The sequence below is a fragment of the Erythrolamprus reginae genome, chromosome 9, assembly GCF_031021105.1.
Source record: "Erythrolamprus reginae isolate rEryReg1 chromosome 9, rEryReg1.hap1, whole genome shotgun sequence".
Lineage (NCBI taxonomy): Eukaryota > Metazoa > Chordata > Lepidosauria > Squamata > Dipsadidae > Erythrolamprus > Erythrolamprus reginae.
The window spans coordinates 10127134-10147102 of NC_091958.1; the positions used below are offsets into that span (position 1 = coordinate 10127134).

At 41.9% G+C, this 19969-nt stretch overlaps 1 protein-coding gene across 1 annotated transcript in view; it reads left to right on the forward strand.

Annotated features, from left to right (window-relative positions):
* The window catches only part of VSTM2B (V-set and transmembrane domain containing 2B), a 51615-nt gene that overhangs the window by 14506 nt on the left and 17140 nt on the right, over window positions 1–19969 (forward strand). Inside the window, exon 4 of the mRNA XM_070761628.1 lies at window positions 4426–4918. Coding sequence (XP_070617729.1) covers window positions 4426–4918 — 493 coding nt within the window. The remainder of the gene's footprint in view (window positions 1–4425; window positions 4919–19969) is intronic.

Here is a 19969-nt window from a genome sequence, read left to right on the forward strand (position 1 = left end):
AAAGTCCTAATTTCAATCAGGCTTCCTGGAGTCTTCAGAGAGGGGTGGCATACAAGTCTAATACATTATTATTATTATTATTATTATTATTATTATTATTATTATTATTATTTTAATGGGGGCAATTGGAGCCTTGTTAATGGCCTTTTAGATTTCCTCCATGTGAGTAGGAGTTTACTTTTGCTAAAGCCCACTGCAACAATATCGCCAAAAAAGCCTCCAGAGTTGTTAACCTGATCCTACGCAGCTTCTGCTCAGGCAATCTCACTCTGCTCACAAGAGCCTACAAAACTTTTGCCAGACCCATTCTAGACTACTGCTCATCTGTCTGGAACCCATACCACATCTCAGACATCAACATCCTTGAAAATGTTCAAAGATATTTCACCAGAAGAGCCCTTCACTCCTCCACTCGAAACAGAATATCCTACGAAAATAGACTAACAATCCTAGGTCTAGAAAGCCTAGAACTACGACGCCTAAAACACGATCTGAGTATTGCCCACAAGATCCTATGCTGCAATGTCTTACCAGTCAATGACTACTTCAGCTTCAACCGCAACAACACAAGAGCACGCAACAGATTCAAACTTAATACGAACTGCGCCAAACTTGACTGTAAAAAATATGATTTCAACAATCGAGTTATCGAAGCGTGGAACTCATTACCGGACTCAATTGTGTCAACCCCTAACCCCCAACACTTCTCCCTTAGACTCTCCACGATTGCCCTCTCCAAGTTCCTAAGAAGCCAGTAAGGGGCGTACATAAGTGTGCCTTTCGTCCCCTGTCCAATTGTCTTTCCTTTCTTCCACCTATCTTATATATTCTCTTCCTTTCATATATCCTCTTCTCTAAGTTCACCTTCACCCTCTTTTATATTATCACATGTCTATTTTTCTTCCTATGTATTTGTGTATTGGACAAATGAATAAATGAAAAAAAATGAAATCATTCCACTGGTAATCATAGATAATGGATATTCAATGTTATTATTATTATTATTTATTTATTTATTTTATTATTTAGATTTGTATGCCGCCCCTCTCCGCAGACTCGGGGCGGCTCACAACAAGATACAGCAATTCATGACAAATCCAAATAAATTTAAAATATTTTAAAAGATTTAAAAAAAACCCCATTTACTAACAAACACACAAACAAACATACCATGCATAAATTGTACATGCCCGGGGGAGGTGTTTCAGTTCCCCCATGCCTGACGGCAAAGGTGGGTTTTAAGGAGTTTACGGAAGGCAGGGAGAGTTTACGGAAGGCAGGGAGAGTTCTAATCTCTGGGGGTAGTTGGTTCCAGAGAGTCGGGGCCGCCACAGAGAAGGCTCTTCCCCTGGGGCCCGCCAACCAACATTGTTTAGTTGACGGGACCTGGAGAAGGCCCACTCTGTGGGACCTAATACATCGCATGTGCAGTTAATTTCAATTAATTTAGCAAAGAAGAGGATAAAAAGTATATATTAAAAGCATTATTAGCATTTTTTCTCTCTGAATGTTTAACGTATCAAAGAAATATAATTCATTATTATTTTAGGTACTGATTCTGTTTTGTTTGTTTTTTACTGCTCATGTTGTTTTTACTGTATGTTGGAGAAAAAAAATAAAGAAAATTTTATATTCCCTCCCCCCTCAAAAAAAGATTTAGATTTTCCTCCAGTTGAAAGCCAGGAGGTCAGGAGGAGGAAGAGTAGCTTTTAATCCTGGTGTTCTGTTCGACAATACACCCTAATGTTATGTTCCTGGGTCTATTTGACCCGGACCGCAAATTGATCATTTTAGGTACTTATATTTAGTCTTTTTGAAAGCTTTTTTTCACTTGGAAACAAGTTTGAACATTTCTGCACACATTGAAATGAAAATTGAAAAGAAAAAAGTAATGCTTATTGGTTTATTTTGCTGATAAAATGCCCCCCCCATTTTTGTGAAATATTTTTCAACTTATGGATAGTTTTGCTTGCAAAATGCATTCTATTTTACTAAACATGGTGTGGGATTGGTCGCTTGAACATTTCTGAACATGATGATATGAAAATTGAAATGGAAAAATTGATGCATATTTGTTTAATTTGCACATAAAAGCCTCCCCCCGTTTTATTTTTTTCAGCATCAATTTTTTCAGTTCAATTTTGATATCATTATGTTCAGAAATGTTCAAACTTGTTTCCCAGTGAGAAAAGTTTTCAAAAAGCCCAAATTCAAGTACCTAAAAGAATTTTTTTTGTTTCGGGTCAAATAGACCCGGACAGTACAAGTGTAGGTAAACTTTTTCCAAAAAACCCAAACACCCTAATCTTATGTCCCTGGGTCTATTTGACCCAGACCGCAAATTGTTCATTTTAGGTACTTATATTTGGTCTTTTTGAAAGCTTTTTTCACTTGAGGTGCAGATAGGAACGCCTTATGAAGATGGAAACGTTGGAAGAAAAAGCCCTAATTTCAATCAGGTTTCCTGGAGAACCCCCTACAATGAATTGGATCACGTGTGCAAAATGCCAGAAAGGCTATTACAGCGTGATTTGAGGTGCACCGCCAGAAGCTATCTTATTTTTCCAATCATGTGATTACAGGACGTGGATCAGAGGGCGGCTTTTGCAGAGGGATTTATCGCATCACTCCATAAAACGGCTGGGAATTTGAGAATTAAGAGTGCCAATAAAACTAAAGGCGAAGAGGGTGGAAATAGAAAGAGGCACCACATTAGCAAGACTAACTTTATTCCTTGCTACCTTTCCCAGCCCTTGAGACCATCCTACTGTATGATTAGTAGATCTTTCTTCCATGAAATGGACTTTGAATTGCACAACATGTTGCCTGACTGCTTAATTGTCTCGCCTCATTAAATCTTCTTTAGATTTGAATGCACAGACTGCAATTTATAACTAAGGGAAAGCTATGGGGAAGTAAGGCCATCTAACCCTCTCGACCACAAAAAAGACAGGATGCGTGCTAGGACAAAGGCATGATGGGATCAGCTGCTAAAGGGGAAGTAGGGTCCCCAGCCCAGAAGGAGAAGGAAGGAGATAGTAACAACTTGATACAAAATGTCACATCTAGGAGATCTCATGAGAGTTCTGGCTGTGCAGACAGAAGGTCTAATGCTCAACACTGCACTGTTGTGCCTTTCGTCCCCTGTCCAATTGTCTTTCCTTTCTCTCACTTATCATATATATTTTCTTTCTTTCATATATCCTCTCCTCTAAGATCACTTTTACCCTTATATATGTTACTACATGTCTATTTTTCTTCCTATGTATTTGTGTATTGGACAAATGAATAAATAAATAAAATAAAATAAATATGATAGCTTCAAAAAAGATCTAATTACCCAATGGAAGATCAGCAGTTCAGAAGCCCATCAATATGGATCCCAATGGAGTGCCTTGGATTCAAAGATCCATAAGCCCCAATCAATGTTCCTGTCTACTGGAAAAAAACATTGCACCATCCAATACATCTGGAGGGATGCTGGATGGAGGAGGGCTACTAGGGAAAGAGCAGGGGGGGAGGCGTTCACAGTTTGAACTGTATATTATAGGCATGGAATGAATTGGCAGAAACTTCTTCTGTCTTCCTCTTTCTACTTTGCCTGTTGCTCTGATGAGAAGGTGGTGAAAACTATCCACCACCTGCAGGCTTCTTGAGGCTTTGTTCTGCCTTTCCCTTAAGAGAGAGGTTTTTAATCTGCTGTCTCCTATGAAGCAAATCCCCTTGAGTTCAAGCCAGCAAGAGCACCTTTGGGCATTGGGTATGAACATCAGTAGGTCTTGCTTTGTCTCCAGTGATTTCCCCCTTGGCTTCAAGGTGGAGACTCTAGGGAGGAGGAGAGTCACCCGAGACCCTCCCTCTAATGTCACCACTGTTGCTGCCTTGCCTCTTTCCTAATTTGTCCTTCTCAGTCCACCAACTCAGAATGTAGGAAGTCTCCAAGGATAATACCCCATTGACTGCAGGGAATAATAATAATAATAATAATAATAATAATAATAATAATAATAATAATAATAATAAGCCACCCCGAGTCTGCGGAGAGGGGTGGCATACAAATCTAAATAATAAATAAAATAAATAATAATAATAATTAATAATTAATAATAATAATTAATAATAATAGTAGTAATAGTAATAATATATCATCTCCAAGGATAACCCCTGGACTATCCCTCTCAGTCCACTAGCTCAGAATGTAGGAAATCTCCAAGGATAACCCGTGGACTGTCCTTCTCAGTCCACCAACTCAACCGGACAAAGTAGGGAATCTCCAAGGATAGATAACCCACGGCTTTATTGCCATCTGGTCTCTGCGGAGACCTCACCGTGCTTGCTACTCTCTCCCCACCCACCCACCTATACACCCATCGGGCCCACCCCGCCTAAATAACCCTCTTCTCTCTCTCTCTCTGCTCTTTCCAGACGGTGCGCGTCCAGGGCAACGACATTTCGCACCGGCTGCGGCTGTCGGGGGTCCGGCGGCAGGACGAGGGCATCTACGAGTGCCGGGTGTCGGACTACAGCGACGAAGACACGCAGGAGCATAAAGCCCAGGCGGCCTTGCGGGTCGTGGCGCGGTTCTTGCCTCCCGACGTGCAGGCGGCCGAAGCCGTGTCGCACATCCAGAGCAGCGGTCCGCGGAGGAGCAACCCGCCCGGGCGAGCCACGGCCGAGCCGGGTCTGGGAGACAAGCGCCTCCTACCGGCTCAGGGCGAAACTGCCGCTTCCTCTTCCCTCTCTTCCTCCTCCTCCTCCTCCTCTTCTTCTTCCTCGGTGTCTTCAGCGGCCGCCGCCGCCGCCTCTTCTTCTTCTTCCAGCCCTGCGACGGTGGCGGCGGCGGCAGCAGCAGCAGCAGCCTCGTCGGCTTCGCCGCGGCCGGCCTCCGCGATCGTCCGCCCGCAGCAGCGAGGATCAGGTAAGGTGGGGCTGCAGCGACACCCGGCGGGGATTGGCGGGAGTGCAAGGGAGCTGTCCGTGGTGCTGAGCGAGGGTTTGATCGGCCGAACTATTCCTATTCAGATTAACAAGAGTTGGAAGGGACCGGATAGGACAGGACAGAACAGAACAGAACATAATAGAATATTCATCACAGGCACCACAATACGATTGCTAGAATGATCAAGATTTAATCATTTGTATCTTGATGTATATGGCATACAGAACATGATAATAATGGAATGGAACAGAATAGAATAGAATCAGAACAGAATTCTTAATTGGCCAAGTGTGATTATAAACATAGAAGACTGACGGCAGAAAAAGACCTCATGGTCCATCTAGTCTGCCCTTATACTATTTTCTGCATTTTATTTTAGGATCGATATATATATTTATCCCAGGCAAGTTTAAATTCAGTGACTGTGGATTTACCAACCACATCTGCTGGAAGTTTGTTCCAAGGATCTACTACTCTTTCGGTAAAGAGTGGACTCACAAGGAATTTGTCTTTGGTGCATACACTCTCAGTGTACATAACAGAAAAGATACATTTGTCAAGAATCATGAAGTACAACAGTTAATGATTGTCATAGGGTACAAATAAGCAATCAGGAAACAATCAATATGAATAAAAGCAAGCAACAAGTTACTGTCATACAGTCAGAAGTGGGAGGAGATGGGTGAGAGGAATGATGAGAAAAAATAGTACAGTAATAGTAGTGCAGACTTAGTAAATAGTTTGACAGTGTTGAGGGAATTATTTGTTTAGCAGAGTGATGGTGTTTGAGGAAAAAAACTGTTTTTGTGTCTAGTCGTCTTGGTGTGCAGTGCTCTAGGTCATTTAAGCCAACCCCCTACCCAAGCAGGAGACCCTAAACGATTTCTGACAGTCTCTTCTTGAAAGCTTCCAGTGATGAAGCTCCCAAAGGCAACTTCTGTTCCATTGATTGAAAAGTTCTCCTTGTTTCCAGGTTGAATCTCTCCATCTATTATTCCTTGTCTGATCCAGCTGCACCATGCTCTGGCTGTTGAGCCAGCAGACTCTCTCCTTTGCTGCTCCATTCGAGTCATGTTTGAGCTCATTTTTTGTGACTTGTAAAATCCTCCTTTGATGGTTCAGCTGAACGTTCCTCATGTTTTTATTTGGTTTGCTCTTCTATCAAAGCACAGGCAAAGCACTGGCTGCCGATCGGTTTCCAGTCACAATTCAAAGTGTTGTTAATGACCTTTAAAGCCCTACATGGCATTGGGCCAGAATACATCCGGAACCGCCTTCTACCGCACAAATCCCAGCGGCCGATAAGGTCCCACAGAGTTGGCCTTCTCCGGGTCCCATCGACCAAACAGTGTCGTTTGGCGGGGCCCAGGGGAAGAGCCTTCTCTGTGGCGGCCCCGGCCCTCTGGAACCAACTCCCCCCAGAGATTAGAACGGCCCCCACCCTCCTTGTCTTTCGCAAATTACTTAAAACCCACCTTTGTCGCCAGGCATGGGGGAGTTAAGTTATCCTTTCCCCCTAGGCTATTACAAGTTATGCATGGTATGTTTGCGTGTATGTTTGGTTTTTTTATAATAAGGGTTTTTTAGTTGTTTTTATTAATTGGATTGTTCATGTTGTTTTATCACTGTTGTTAGCAGCCCTGAGTCTGCAGAGAGGGGCGGCATACAAATCCAATAAATAATAATAATAATAATGTAGTGGCATTGCCCACCATCATAATTTTAGCAAGTGGGTTGAGCTGGGAAGAGAGCAATTGACCAAAGGTCTATGGAGATTCTCAGTCACCCAGGGCATGGTTGTCCCAAAGGTGCTTTTTCAAGAGGCAACTGGACTTTGTTTTTTCTTTGAAGATGTTTCACTTCTCATCCAGCAAGCTTATTCATCTCCTTCTATTCCTCGCCATCCAATCAGAGCTGAAGAATCTTCTTGGACGAGAAGTGAAACGTCTTCAAAGAAAAAACAAAAAGTTCAGTTGACTCTTGAAAAAGCACCTTTGGGACAATTGGCCCAAATTTACCATCTGAGTTTGGGTGGATTTGGGTGGAAGCTGGTTCTTCGATCCCAACGTTGCATAACCATAACTCACCTTGACTCTCAGTGTGGTCTCCATATATTTTCCCAATAGCCTTCCCTTCAAGTAGGAGGCCTTAAATAATTCTCAATGCACCTTTTCTTCCTCGGGTTGCCTTGCACTAAATTTCAAAGAGTTTAGCCTGACAGAAAGTATTTAAACTGAAAAGGACAAAAATTGGGCATGGCTTGTGATAAATCGTGTTTGGGTCATGTATAGAGATGTTCTTTTTGTGGAGAGAAAAAAATGGTTCTTTGAAGGATGAAACTATTTCTATGTGATTGGATGGTGTTTTAAGACTTTGAGTATATTTCTTTCAATGAGTCTCTTACGCTATGAATATTGCCGTAGAAAACCTCTTAGTTGATCCAAGAAAAAGCTTTGTATTTCTCACAGCTGGATAGTAAGTGAATGTAATGCTTTAAAAGGTCAGCTGAGTACTTGCCTCCTTAGGACTCTCTATAGAAACAATATAGACTCATTGCACAAAGAAAACTCAATTACAAATTATTATATAAAGCATTTCCCCAAAGCACTATGTAGCATTAACCAGTAATAATAGTAATAATAGCAGAGAAGCCACTTTCTTCTTTCACAGGACCTATTGCAACCGCTCTGTGGATTTATTTTCAAATATCAGCAAGATCATAATGATAAGACATCGCTCTATCTGAAGGTTTATTTATGTAATTCCTCATTCTTCCCCTTCCGTATTTATAATACAAGTAGTCCTTCACTCACAATCCATTTAGTGACTGTTCAAAGTTACAACGGCATTGGAAAATGTGACTTATGGCTGTTTTTCATAATTAGGACCTTTGATTTGATTTGATTTGATTACATTTATATGCCGCCCATCTTGTGGACTCAGGGCAGCGAACAACAATAAAATATGATACAAAAACCCCATAGTAAAAACATTCATCTCACAATCATACAACAATCAGGCTAGAACAAGATGTCGGTGCTCAGTGGTCTTCCCAGGCCTGTTTTTAGGGCCTTTCGGAAGGCCAGCAGAGTGGGGGCGGTACAAATCTCCAGGGGAAGCTGGTTCCAGAGTGCCGGAGCCACCACAGAGAAGGCCCTCCCCCGTGGTCTCGCCAGCAGGCATTGTTTGGCTTAGGGGACCTGGAGGAGGCCGACTCTGTGGGATCTGATCATATGTATGGCAGAAGTCCTCCCCTTGATCATGTGATCAAAATTCAAATGTTGGCAACTGGCTCTATTTATGACCATTGCTGTGTCACAAGGTCATGTGATCCCCATTTGTGACCTTCTAACAAGCAAGGTCAAGGGGAGAGCCAGGTTTCCCAAACGACCCATATTGCTAAGTTGACAATGGCAGTGATTCACTTAACAATTGTGGCAAGAGAAGTCATAAAATGGAGCAAAAATTCACTCATTTAGCAGAAATGTTGGGTTCAGCTGTGGTTAGAAGTTGAGGACTGCCGGTCTGTGTAGACATGCGCACCAGTGCACGCATGATGTTAGAAAAATATAGGGCCTATGCATAAGGACGCTTCTCTAAATTTGTAAAGTTGTGAACTTTTCTTTTGAAAAAGCAGGCCTTGCTGGGACGGGATTGCAAAACCCATGAAAAGGGAGAAAAACAAGTCGATTTCGGGGAATGTTTTGATATAAAATTCTAAGAAATGTCTTTGTGAGTTGAGCCAGAAAACATGCCCAGAAAGATGGCTCTGCATGCCACTTCCGGCACATGTGTGCCATTGGTTCACCATCATAGCGGTAGCCTATGGCCAAGAGTCTTCTCAACTAACAGTCAGCATCTGGTGAGCGTTAGATAAGGGTGAACAACACTCAGGGATTGTTGCAGTGAAGGCCTGCTACCGGAATAGTACGTTGCTCCATTCCGGCAGCGGTTTTGGGGATGCGTGCGCAGCTGTGCACCCCCGATGGGCGCGCAGGCCCCCGCATGAGATTATATTTCTGTGAATGAGCAGCAAGTGAAATCTCGTGTCACGATGCTTGCGTAAGAGAGATTTTGCCGATTTTCAGCGCATGCGCGGAAGTAAAAATATCAGTGAAAATTGTCAAAATCTCTCGAGCGCAAGCATCTTCACATGGGATTTTGATTGCTGTGCATGTGCAGAAGCAAAATCTCACGCTGATGGGCACACGTGTGCGCGCCGGGTTCCCTTGCATCCACGACAGCATCGGAGGGCACACTGGTAGCGCCGAAGATAGCAGGCCTTCCCTGGATTGTGGGCTTTAGTTTGTTGTGGCTACATAGGGATTCCAGGCTGATTCCTCTTTTCACCCTGCCTCCAGGTTCTGCCACCTCTTCTCCCACCTCATGGGAGTAGGATAGCAACTGCAAAGCTTCCTTTCTTTGCAATATTCAGCTTTCCAACGTTTGACTGAGCCCACCAATGTCGGTTGGCAGGGCCCAGGGGAAGAGTCTTCTCTGTGGTGGCCCTGGCCCTCTGGAACCAACTCCCCCCAGAGATTAGAATAGTCCCCACCCTCCTTGCCTTTCGTAAGCTCCTCAAAACCCACCTCTGCATGGGGGAACTAAGATAATCTTTCCCCCTAGGCTTCTACAATTTATGCATGGTATGTTTGTATGTATGATTGGTTTTATAACAAGGGTTTTTAGCTGTTTTTAGCATTGGATTTTTACATTCTGTTTTTGTCACTGTTGTTAGCCGCCCCGGGTCCACGGAGAGGGGTGGCGTAAAAATCCAATAAATAAATAAAATAAATTTTATCATTCCAAAAAGAACATAGCAGCTGTTTTCTTCTGCAAATACAGTAAACGTGTTGGATTTTTTAAAAAAAAAATCTGTCCCTCTGACATGTATTTACTTAGAATACTGTAAGCCACCTAGAATCTAGTAAGTAGTGTATAATGAGGGTGGTTGCAAATAAATAAATCTGTAAAATACAAGTGAACAGCTAGAGACCCCTCCCTCCACCCAAAAAAACCCTTACATTTTTGGCAGCCTAGCTTAACCTGGCAATGCCAAGTATTAAAGCTGAGGTTTTTAATATCTAAAGTAAACGTGTGGGGTTTTTTCTTTACTACCTCTGCCTTTTTTATTTTTCCATCCAATTTCCAAGTCGTCCATTTTCCAAGACAGATCTGTCATTTCAATACTATGAGGCATGGATATGCGTGACTGACAATCCTGCAAGATGTTTCTATCAAATAAATATACAGTGAGCAGTGGAAAAAATAGAAGCTATGCACAGAATGTGAGAGTGGGTTGTGGTGGAACAGTGGAAGCAGGGTTTTCAGTAACTTGACAGACTACAGACCCAACCATCAATATAATACCTCCATTGGGGAAAAAAATATTTATAAAAATTAGAACAGAATCCTCAATTAATATTGTAGGTGTCATCACAGGCATCACAATACAATTGCCAGAATGATCTAGATTTAATCATTTGCATCTTGATGCATATGGCATACGGAACATTGTTCCTATCGATTGCATAATAATGGAATGGGAATGGGAATGGGAATGGGAATGGGAATGGAATGGAATGGAATGGAATAATGGAATGGAATAGAATAGAATAGAATAGAATAGAATAGAATAGAATAGAATAGGAGCAGCACAGCACAGAACAGAACAGAATAACAGAGTTGGAAGGGACCTTGGAGGTCTTTTAGTGTCTAACCCCCTGCTTAGACAGGAAACCCTACACTATGTCAGACAGATAGTTATCCAACATCTTCTTAAAGACTTCCAGTGCTGGAACACCCACAACTTCAGGAGGTAAATTGTTCCACTGATTAATTGTTCTGTCAGGAAATTTCTCCTTTGTTCTATGTTGATCGTCTCCTTGTTTAGTTTCCACCCATTGCGTCTTGATCTACCCTCAGGTGCTTTGAAGAATAGCTTGACTCCCCTTTGTGGCAACCCCTGAGATATTGGAACCCTGCTATCATGTCACCCCGGTCCTTCTTTTCATAAGACTAGAGATACCAGTTCCTGCAACCGTTCTTCATATGTTTTAGCCTCCAGTCCCCTATGTCAGGCATGATATCACTTGTCTCCCCTTCAAGTACCCACAATTGCTTTCCAGGATCAAATATGAGAATGGCAGAATAGCAGAGTTGGAAGGGACTTGGGAGGTCTTCTAGCCCAGCTCCCTGGTCAAGCAGGAAACCCTGTACCAATTCAGACAAATGGTTGTCGAATCTCTTCTTTAAAAAATACTGGTGATGGAGTACCCACAACCTCCGGTCACAATTCAAAGTGTTGGCTATGACCTATAAAGCCCTTCATGGCACCGGACCAGATTATCTCAGGGACTGCCTTCTGCCGCACGAATCCCAGCAACCAGTTAGGTCCCACAGAGTGGATCTTCTCCGGGTCCCGTCAACTAAACAATGTCGCTTGGCAGGACCCAGGGCGAAGAGCCTTCTCTGTGGTGGCCCCAGCCCTCTGGAACCAACTCCCCCCAAGAGATTAGAATTGCCCCCACCCTCCTTGCCTTTCGTAAGCTACTTAAAACCCACCTCTGCCATCAGGCATGGAGGAATTGAGATCCTCTTTCCCCCTAGGCCTTTACAATTCTATGCGTGGTATGTATGTATGTATGTATGTTTGGTTTTTATATTAATGGGTTTTTAATCGTTTTTAGTATTGGATTAATATTGTACACTGTTTTATAGTTGCTGTTAGCCATGCCGAGTCTCCGGAGAGGGGCGGCATACAAATCCAATCAATCAATCAATAAATAAATAAATAAATAAATAAATAAATAAATAACCAACCAACCAAACAAACAAACAAACAACCTCTGGTGTCAAGTTGTTGCACTGGTTGATTGTTGTCACTGTGAGGACATTTCTCCTTAGTTCTAGGTTGCTTCTCTCCTTGATGAATTTCCATGTATTGTTCCTTGTCCTGCTCTCTGGTGCTTTGGAGAATAGTGGGTTCTAAATGCTTTTGCTATGGGTTCACAGACGCATGCACAGAAGCTTCATAGAAACATAGAAGTCTGACGGCAGAAAAAGACCTCATGGTCCATCTAGTCTGCCCTTATATTATTTTCTGTATTTTATCTTAGGATGGATATATGTTTATCCCAGGCATGTTTAAATTCAGTTACTGTGGATTTATCAACCACGTCTGCTGGAAGTTTGTTCCAAGGATCTACTACTCTTTCAGTAAAATAATATTTTCTCATGTTGCTTTTGATCTTTCCCCCAACTAACTTCAGATTGTGTCCCCTTGTTCTTGTGTTCACTTTCCTATTAAAAACACTTCCCTCCTGGACCTTATTTAACCCTTTAACATATTTAAATGTTTCGATCATGTCCCCCCTTTTCCTTCTGTCCTCCAGACTATACAGATTGAGTTCATGAAGTCTTTCCTGATACGTTTTATGCTTAAGACCTTCCACCATTCTTGTAGCCCGTCAATCTGAGTATTGCATTGGCAGTTCTGTGTTAGCAAAAGCTTCAGAAGAGAAGGATTTAGGGGTAGTGATTTCTGACAGTCTCAAAATGGGTGAGCAGTGTGGTCAGGCGGTAGGAAAAGCAAGTAGGATGCTTGGCTGCATAGCTAGAGGTATAACAAGCAGGAAGAGGGAGATTGTGATCCCCTTATATAGAGCGCTGGTGAGACCACATTTGGAATACTGTGTTCAGTTCTGGAGACCTCACCTACAAAAAGATATTGACAAAATTGAACGGGTCCAAAGACGGGCTACAAGAATGGTGGAAGGTCTTAAGCATAAAACGTATCAGGAAAGACTTAATGAACTCAATCTGTATAGTCTGGAGGACAGAAGGAAAAGGGGGCACATGATCGAAACATTTAAATATGTTAAAGGGTTAAATAAGGTCCAGGAGGGAAGTGTTTTTAATAGGAAAGTGAACACAAGAACAAGGGGACACAATCTGAAGTTAGTTGGGGGAATGATCAAAGGCAACATGAGAAAATATTATTTTACTGAAAGAGTAGTAGATCCTTGGAACAAACTTCCAGCAGACATGGTTGGTAAATCCACAGGAACTGAATGTAAACATGCCTGGGATAAACATATATCCATTGTAAGATAAAATACAGGAAATAGTATAGATGGACCATGAGGTCTTTTTCTGCCGTCAGTCTTCTATGTTTCTATGTTTCTACAGTTTGTAGCAGATGACGCAATGCCGTGCCTTGCATTCATTGGTGCATCTTGATTACCTTGTTCCTGACTTTTTGTTCCCAAATTCAGGAAGCCATGTTTCCTACTTAGAAAATGTGTGCAGTAGCTGTTGCTTAAAACTGTAATTAGGAAATCTCTGATGGCTGTTTATTCCACAACAGTGGAAAGTCCCCACCAAAAGCAAAGCCCATATTTGCTGTTGACCCTAACCCTAACCCTCACCTTCCCTTCATCTTTCTCTTTCTAAACCTACTTCCCCTCCCTTTCTCCTTCTCCTCTTCCCTACTTCCCCTCCTGCCCTCTCTACTCATCCACTTCTCCCCTCTTTTCTTCTTTCCTCTTCTTTCTTTCTTCCTTCCTTCCTTCCTTCCCTCCCCTTCCCTTCCTTCTTCCTTTGTTGTACTTTCTCCATTTTTCAGAGATGGTATTCCAGCAACCTTTAATTCTTTTACACAGTCTTACATTTTTTTCATACATTAATTCCATGTATATTCCTTTAGCAAGAAGAAGAATCTTGAAGTTGCTGTGACTATTTGCCTTGCCTGTATCCTCCTTCAGCTATTTCCTCACTAAACGTACCTTAATTGGAGTACTTCTTAACAGTGCGGGTCATTATAAGCTTTCAGTAAATTATTAAAGGGCTTATAATAACAGTAAACTCCATCTTCCACCACAACTGATTAATTTATGCAGAGTGCTTGTGGGTTACATATATAGTACATATGCCTTAATGAAACTGCCAAATTGTAGTCGGCAGAGAGCCATGTTAACAGTTAACAGATGGGCATAAACATTAGGAGCAAAAAATAGCATGCGAGGGTAACGTTTTCTGCCCAGATAATTTCATTTTAGCTAATGTATCCGTTGTACTGTTCTCTATCTCTGATGGGTTTTATGTTCGGGGGGGGGGGGGGGGAAGGACAGAATACCGTGTTTGCCTGAAATTAAGACATCTCCCCAAAATAAGCCCTCCTCCGAAATTAAACCCTCCCCAAAAATATTTAACCGCATGCGTAGCCGGTCCTCACTATTTCTTCTAGTTAAGGCAGGAGTCAGCAAACCTAAATGGCAACAGGTGTGCCATACCAGAAACTTGGTTTCTATGGCAGAGCCATGCTCAAGGGGCCAAAGAGACCCATGTGGCTCGCAAGCTACGGTTTGCTGACCCCTGGGATAAAGTTAGGGAGACAGAGCTCGAAATCAAGTAAGATGGCAAATGACCCTCATCTTGCTCCACCTGGCCCCAAATAAAAAGACCTCCCCCCAAAATAAGGGAAACACAGTATTAATACAAAGTCTGGGTTGCGCCAAACACTCAAGCAGCCAATAGTAGAGAGGATATTTGGGATGCAAAGCACATCAACTGCAAGAGGTAAAGGTACCTTAGATCCTATCCTATCCTAACCTATCCTATCCTTATTGTATTGCATTGTGTCGTATCCTATCCTATCTTCTGTTCTGTTCTGTTCTTTTGTCCTATCCTATCCTATTAATTCCTATCCTATTCTATATTCTATTCTATTCTAGCCTAGTCTAGTCTATTCTTATTTATTCTTATTATTATCCTATCCTTATTCTATTCTATAATTATTCTCTTCTATTCTCTTCTCTTCTATTGTTATTCTTATTATTATTATCCTGTCCTGTCCTATCCTATCCTTATTCTATTCTATTCTTCTATTCTATTCTATTCTTATTCTGTTATTATCTTATCCTACCCTACCCTGTCCTGTCCTGTCCTGTCCTGTCCTATCCTTATTCTATTCTATTCTAATTCTAATGCTTGTTCTTCTATTATTATTCTATCCTATCCTATTCTTGAAGGAAAATCTATGTGTACCAGGAAAATGTTGCAAGAGCCAATCTGGGCCAGTCACCAGGACCAGAGGTGTAGTCTTCTGAGCTTATGGACTCATGCTGGAGCCCATCCTCAGGGAACTTCTCTCTACCAGAATGTGTGCTTTGGTCTATTCTATGTGTAGAACCCAATCACCAACTAAAAAGCCACACACAGCTAGGCACCGTATAAATACCACACAGAGAATATACTCCCAAAACACACACGCTGCTAGAGAGATGGGTTCTAGCACAGGTCCAAAAGCTAGGAAGGCAAAACCTCTGTCCTGGTGACCAACTCATATTGGACCAGCCCAGATCCTGCAGGAAGGATTTTACTTCAAATGTCTGTTTGATCATGAAGCTTCCTGAATATCTTTGATTCGGAAGCCATTTGTCATGATTTGAAAGGATAGTTCATCAGGACAGCAATTAGAATATAATTATCTCTTAATAGATATGCATGAGTCGGTGTAACATCATTATTTCGAGAAGAGCCTGTATTTCCAGAAGCTCTTCAGTTTATGATACATTACCATCATTTGGTACACATATTATTTCTTTGGTAAACGCTAAAGTGCAGTGGGCACCTCTGAAATTATTTGATTTAGCAAATAGATCTATCTATCCCTTTTCCCCCTGGGGTTAGCGGAATATATGCAGTTGGCAGCAAGTCTATGAATAATGCATTTGGAAGGCAGTCGCACAATAAATATATGCCCAGAATTCAATTCATTAAATGTTTTAATGGATTTACCCAAGATGGGTTTCATTACCTAGATTCAACCCAGTTTTTATTACTTGTATGGATTTTGAACAGAGAATATTTACTGCCTTTTAGATAGAAAGCACTTATGGATGGCATAATGCATCTCTGGAATCTGCTGTTTTGGAAAAGAACAATCACTGAATGTAAGATTTGCAATGTGTTTTACCAGTTTTTGCCGTTTACTTTTGGTTTCCATCAAAAGACACCCATTGGGGAAAAAATGGGTTTGCTTAATTACCGCCGCATTTACTTAACTATGGTTAAAAATGGTTGTAACTGCAAATCCGGTCCTATTGTATCTCATTTATGAGCCCAAACAAATTATGACTGCAATTTCTGGGCTTGATTATATCATGAGCCAAGGCTTATCTATACTTATATTGTGAGACTACCTTAAAAGATCCCACTCTCAGAATTCTTGCACCAGATTCAGCTAAAAGCATCTCAAACTTGGGGGACAGGAGTGAAAATAGCTCTTGCTGATCCCACCTCGAAATGCTTAAGATGACCAACACAGAAAAAAAATTAAATGCATGGGGAAAAATATCACTTGGGATGGACTGTTTAATTAATTAACTGAAATGTCAATTCAATGACATTTAACATTCATGCTGGATCATCCCTGGTTTTTCATCTCTCAATTTTTTTAGGGCTGCTTAGATCGTAGGTCATACATTGTGAGGTTCAAGCCCAGAGCGCAAGATTCAATCAGGTCCACTCCTTTATTTGCCTGTACCGAATAAACAGAATCTTGCCAGACTATAGTTATAATGTTCTAAGCTGCTAGATACATTCTGAAAGATTGTAGGGTGTGAGTACCCTGAATCTCTCCCTCACCCCTCTTCTATCCAATATGGGACTGTGCAGACTCTTAATCCAATCAGGTCCACTCCTTTATTTGCCTGTACCGAATAAACAGAATCTTGCCAGACTACAGTTATAACGTTCTAAGCTGCTAGATACATTCTGAAAGATTGTAGGGTGTGAGTACCCTGAATCTCTCCCTCACCCCTCCTCTATCCAACATGGGACTGTGCAGACTCTTAATCCAATCAGGTCCACTCCTTTATTTGCCTGTACCGAATAAACAGAATCTTGCCAGACTATAGTTATAACGCTCTAAGCTGCTAGATACATTCTGAAAGATTGTAGGGTGTGAGTACCCTGAATCTCTCCCTCACCCCTCCTCTATCCAACATGGGACTGTGCAGTCTCTTAATCCAGTCAGGTCCACTCCTTTATTTGCCTGTACCAAATAAACAGAATCTTGCCAGACTACAGTTATAACGTTCTAAGCTGCTAGACACATTCTGAAAGATTGTAGGGTGTGAGTACCCTGAATCTCTCCCTCACCCCTCCTCTATCCAACATGGGACTGTGCAGTCTCTTAATCCACGCCCTCTCTAGGAAAACTCTCTGTTGTGCTACTGCAGAGGCTTAATCCATCCCATACATGCTTCCTTCTGGCTGAAAAACACCCCACAGCCCTGGTAGAACAATAACATTCTGTCAAGAATAAAACAATATTCTGGGCGATATTCCATGTAAGGTAAAAGAAGGTTGTGAATATGCAAAACAGTGATAATGCTGAGTCAAAATGACTAAGCTGCAACCTGATTGGCAAAAGCATTATAAGAAGGAAAGCACCTTTGCAGTGGGTATGGTTTTGGTGGGTTTGTTGGATAGTTGGTTGATGGTTTAGTTTGCGGTCTGATTGAAGCATTAAGATTGAGCTGCGTACTGGTGGCAAGGTAGTTAATTTTCTGGACACATTCCAATAAAAAGAGATGCAGATGCCAACTAGTCCATTCAATTGCAATCTTACCAATGCAGAATCTCTGAAAGACAGCAATATGCACTGATGGCGCAGCCTAGTTTGGTAATGAAACGTCTGCAAGAAATCCACCTGTCAAGGTTCCAGCTAATGAACCCAAATGAGTCAGTACTCTGTGACTTTCAGCTTCCTCCAAAAACTGCGTTATCGAGTACATTTCTTTAGCGTGGATGATCTTAAAACCAGCTCTAGTTATTTCCTGCGATTTCAAGATAATTAAATGTTAAATTCCCCCTCTCCTAGTGTCACGGGTCACATTGTCCAATTAGGTGTCGTAGTGTCTCCTTGGCGACCAATTTCAGCCTCTGGCTGGCAGCATTTGGGAGCGACCTTGGTTCCCATGAGAAAGTAGGTTGTTTTGACTAGTTCACATTCCACTCCTCTTCCCCCTCCCAGAGCTGTGTGCTAACTTGAGAAATGAAAGATGGATGCCATGGGCTTGATCCATTTCAGAGTTGATACTACCAGGCTCAGAGAACACCCAGGACCCCAGACAGAAATAGCACCATCAGTTGCATTCATAGGGCAACAAATGGCCATTAAAAGTGGGTGGAGTTTTGATGCTACCTTTTGCGACATCTGAATGTTTTCAACCGTGCCACCATCCCTGATCTTCAATGCAGGAGAACCACTGCCTCAGCAGAATTTTGCTTTCGTTAATTTCAGCAATTAAAACACTAAGGGTGCTATGCCGTTTCCATGGTATAAATGGTCCCAGCAGTGACTACTTTCACTAGGTAATAAAACACCAGAAAGAGGATTCAGCATAAATGAAATCAGAATCAGGTTTTTAAATGTCACGAGGTAATAAACATGCAAAAGAAACTTCTTAAACATATCCCTAGCGTTTTAAAAGCCAGACCTATTAAGGACTACCTTATACCTCAATAAGGTCAAATGAGGGGAGAAGCTTTTTTGCTATGGGATATAGATTAATTCCTAGACTGAAGAATGTAAAAATGTCACTATGGTCTACAACAACTGGGAAAAAAGAGTTAGTTACAGGACTTTTGAGTCATGGTGGTGCAGTATTGCAGGCTAATTCCACCAATTGTCAGCAGTTTGATCCTCAGGGGCTCAAGGTTGACTCAGTTTTCCATCCTTCCGAGGTCAGTAAAATGAGGACCCAGATTGTTGGAGGCAATAGGCTGACTCTGTAAACCATTTAGATAGGGCTGTAAAGCATTGTGAAGCAGTATATAAGTCTAAGTGCTTGTCAGGGTTCCAAATAGCATCAAAAATTAAATCAGAGTCCGAGGCAAAAGATTCCTCAAAGTTCCAATTTATTAGAAGAATCATATAAACACATCTCGGAGAAACCCGAAACTGATTGATTAGATATTGTAATTGGCTCCTAAACATTATGGAGTCTAAACTTTTCTTCACTTTATAGGGTGTCTCTCCTTGTATTACTATAGGGGGAGGTGGTGGTTGGGTGTGTGGTCTTATATTTGATCCAATCACCGGTTTTAGTAAGCTGCAATGAAATAACAGGTGAATTTTCCCCAGTACTCTAGGCCATGGGTAGGCAAAGTTGGCTCTTCTATGACATGTGGACTTCAACTCCCAGCATTCCTGAGCTAGCATCATTGGCTCAGGAATTCTGGGAGTTGAAGTCCACAACTCTCATAGAAGAGCCAACTTTGCCTACCCCTGTTCTAAGCCATGCAAACTGCACAGTAACTGGGTTGATAATTTTAACAATTGAGAATGGAGCCAATAAATTTGGACCTAACTTTTCGCTGGGCATTCTCAATTGGATGTATTTTTGTGGACAATAAAACTTTATCCCCCACTTGGAAGGGGAGGCTGGAGCAATCGGTGCTTGTCTGCTTGCTTCTTATAGGCTTCCGCTTCTTCAGCTAGTGCTTTCTTGGTAAACTCACATCCTTTTTTCAGCATCTCCATCCATTCAGTCAGAGACATTGATGTGGGAGCTTCCGTAAGTAGCTCAGGCATGGGAATGAATTCCCTGCCGCTGGTAACCTGAAAAGGAGTTAGTCCAGTGCTGCTATGAACAGCGATGTTGTACGATACTTCTGCAAAAGGCAACCGCTCTGACCCATTGTCTTGCTTGTAATCTACATAATGTTCTGCCTGACTGGGCTCAGGCAATGCGTAACAGTCCAAGGAAAAGAAATCAAACACACACGTGCTCTGCTAATCAGCAAACTTGTATTAAATAAACAAAAAAGGGTTACTCAAAACAGTCCTTAGTGTCCGGAAACAATGATAGTGCAAGGCTTACTTCAGCCGCATACAAAAACACAGGAAAAAACAAACAAAGACAACCTGGAATGAGCAAAGACATTTCAGGAGTCCTTTTGAATCTTTGAAGCAAACAGCAAGTCCCAGAGTTTTCACCTCCCACTTGTCTGAAAAAG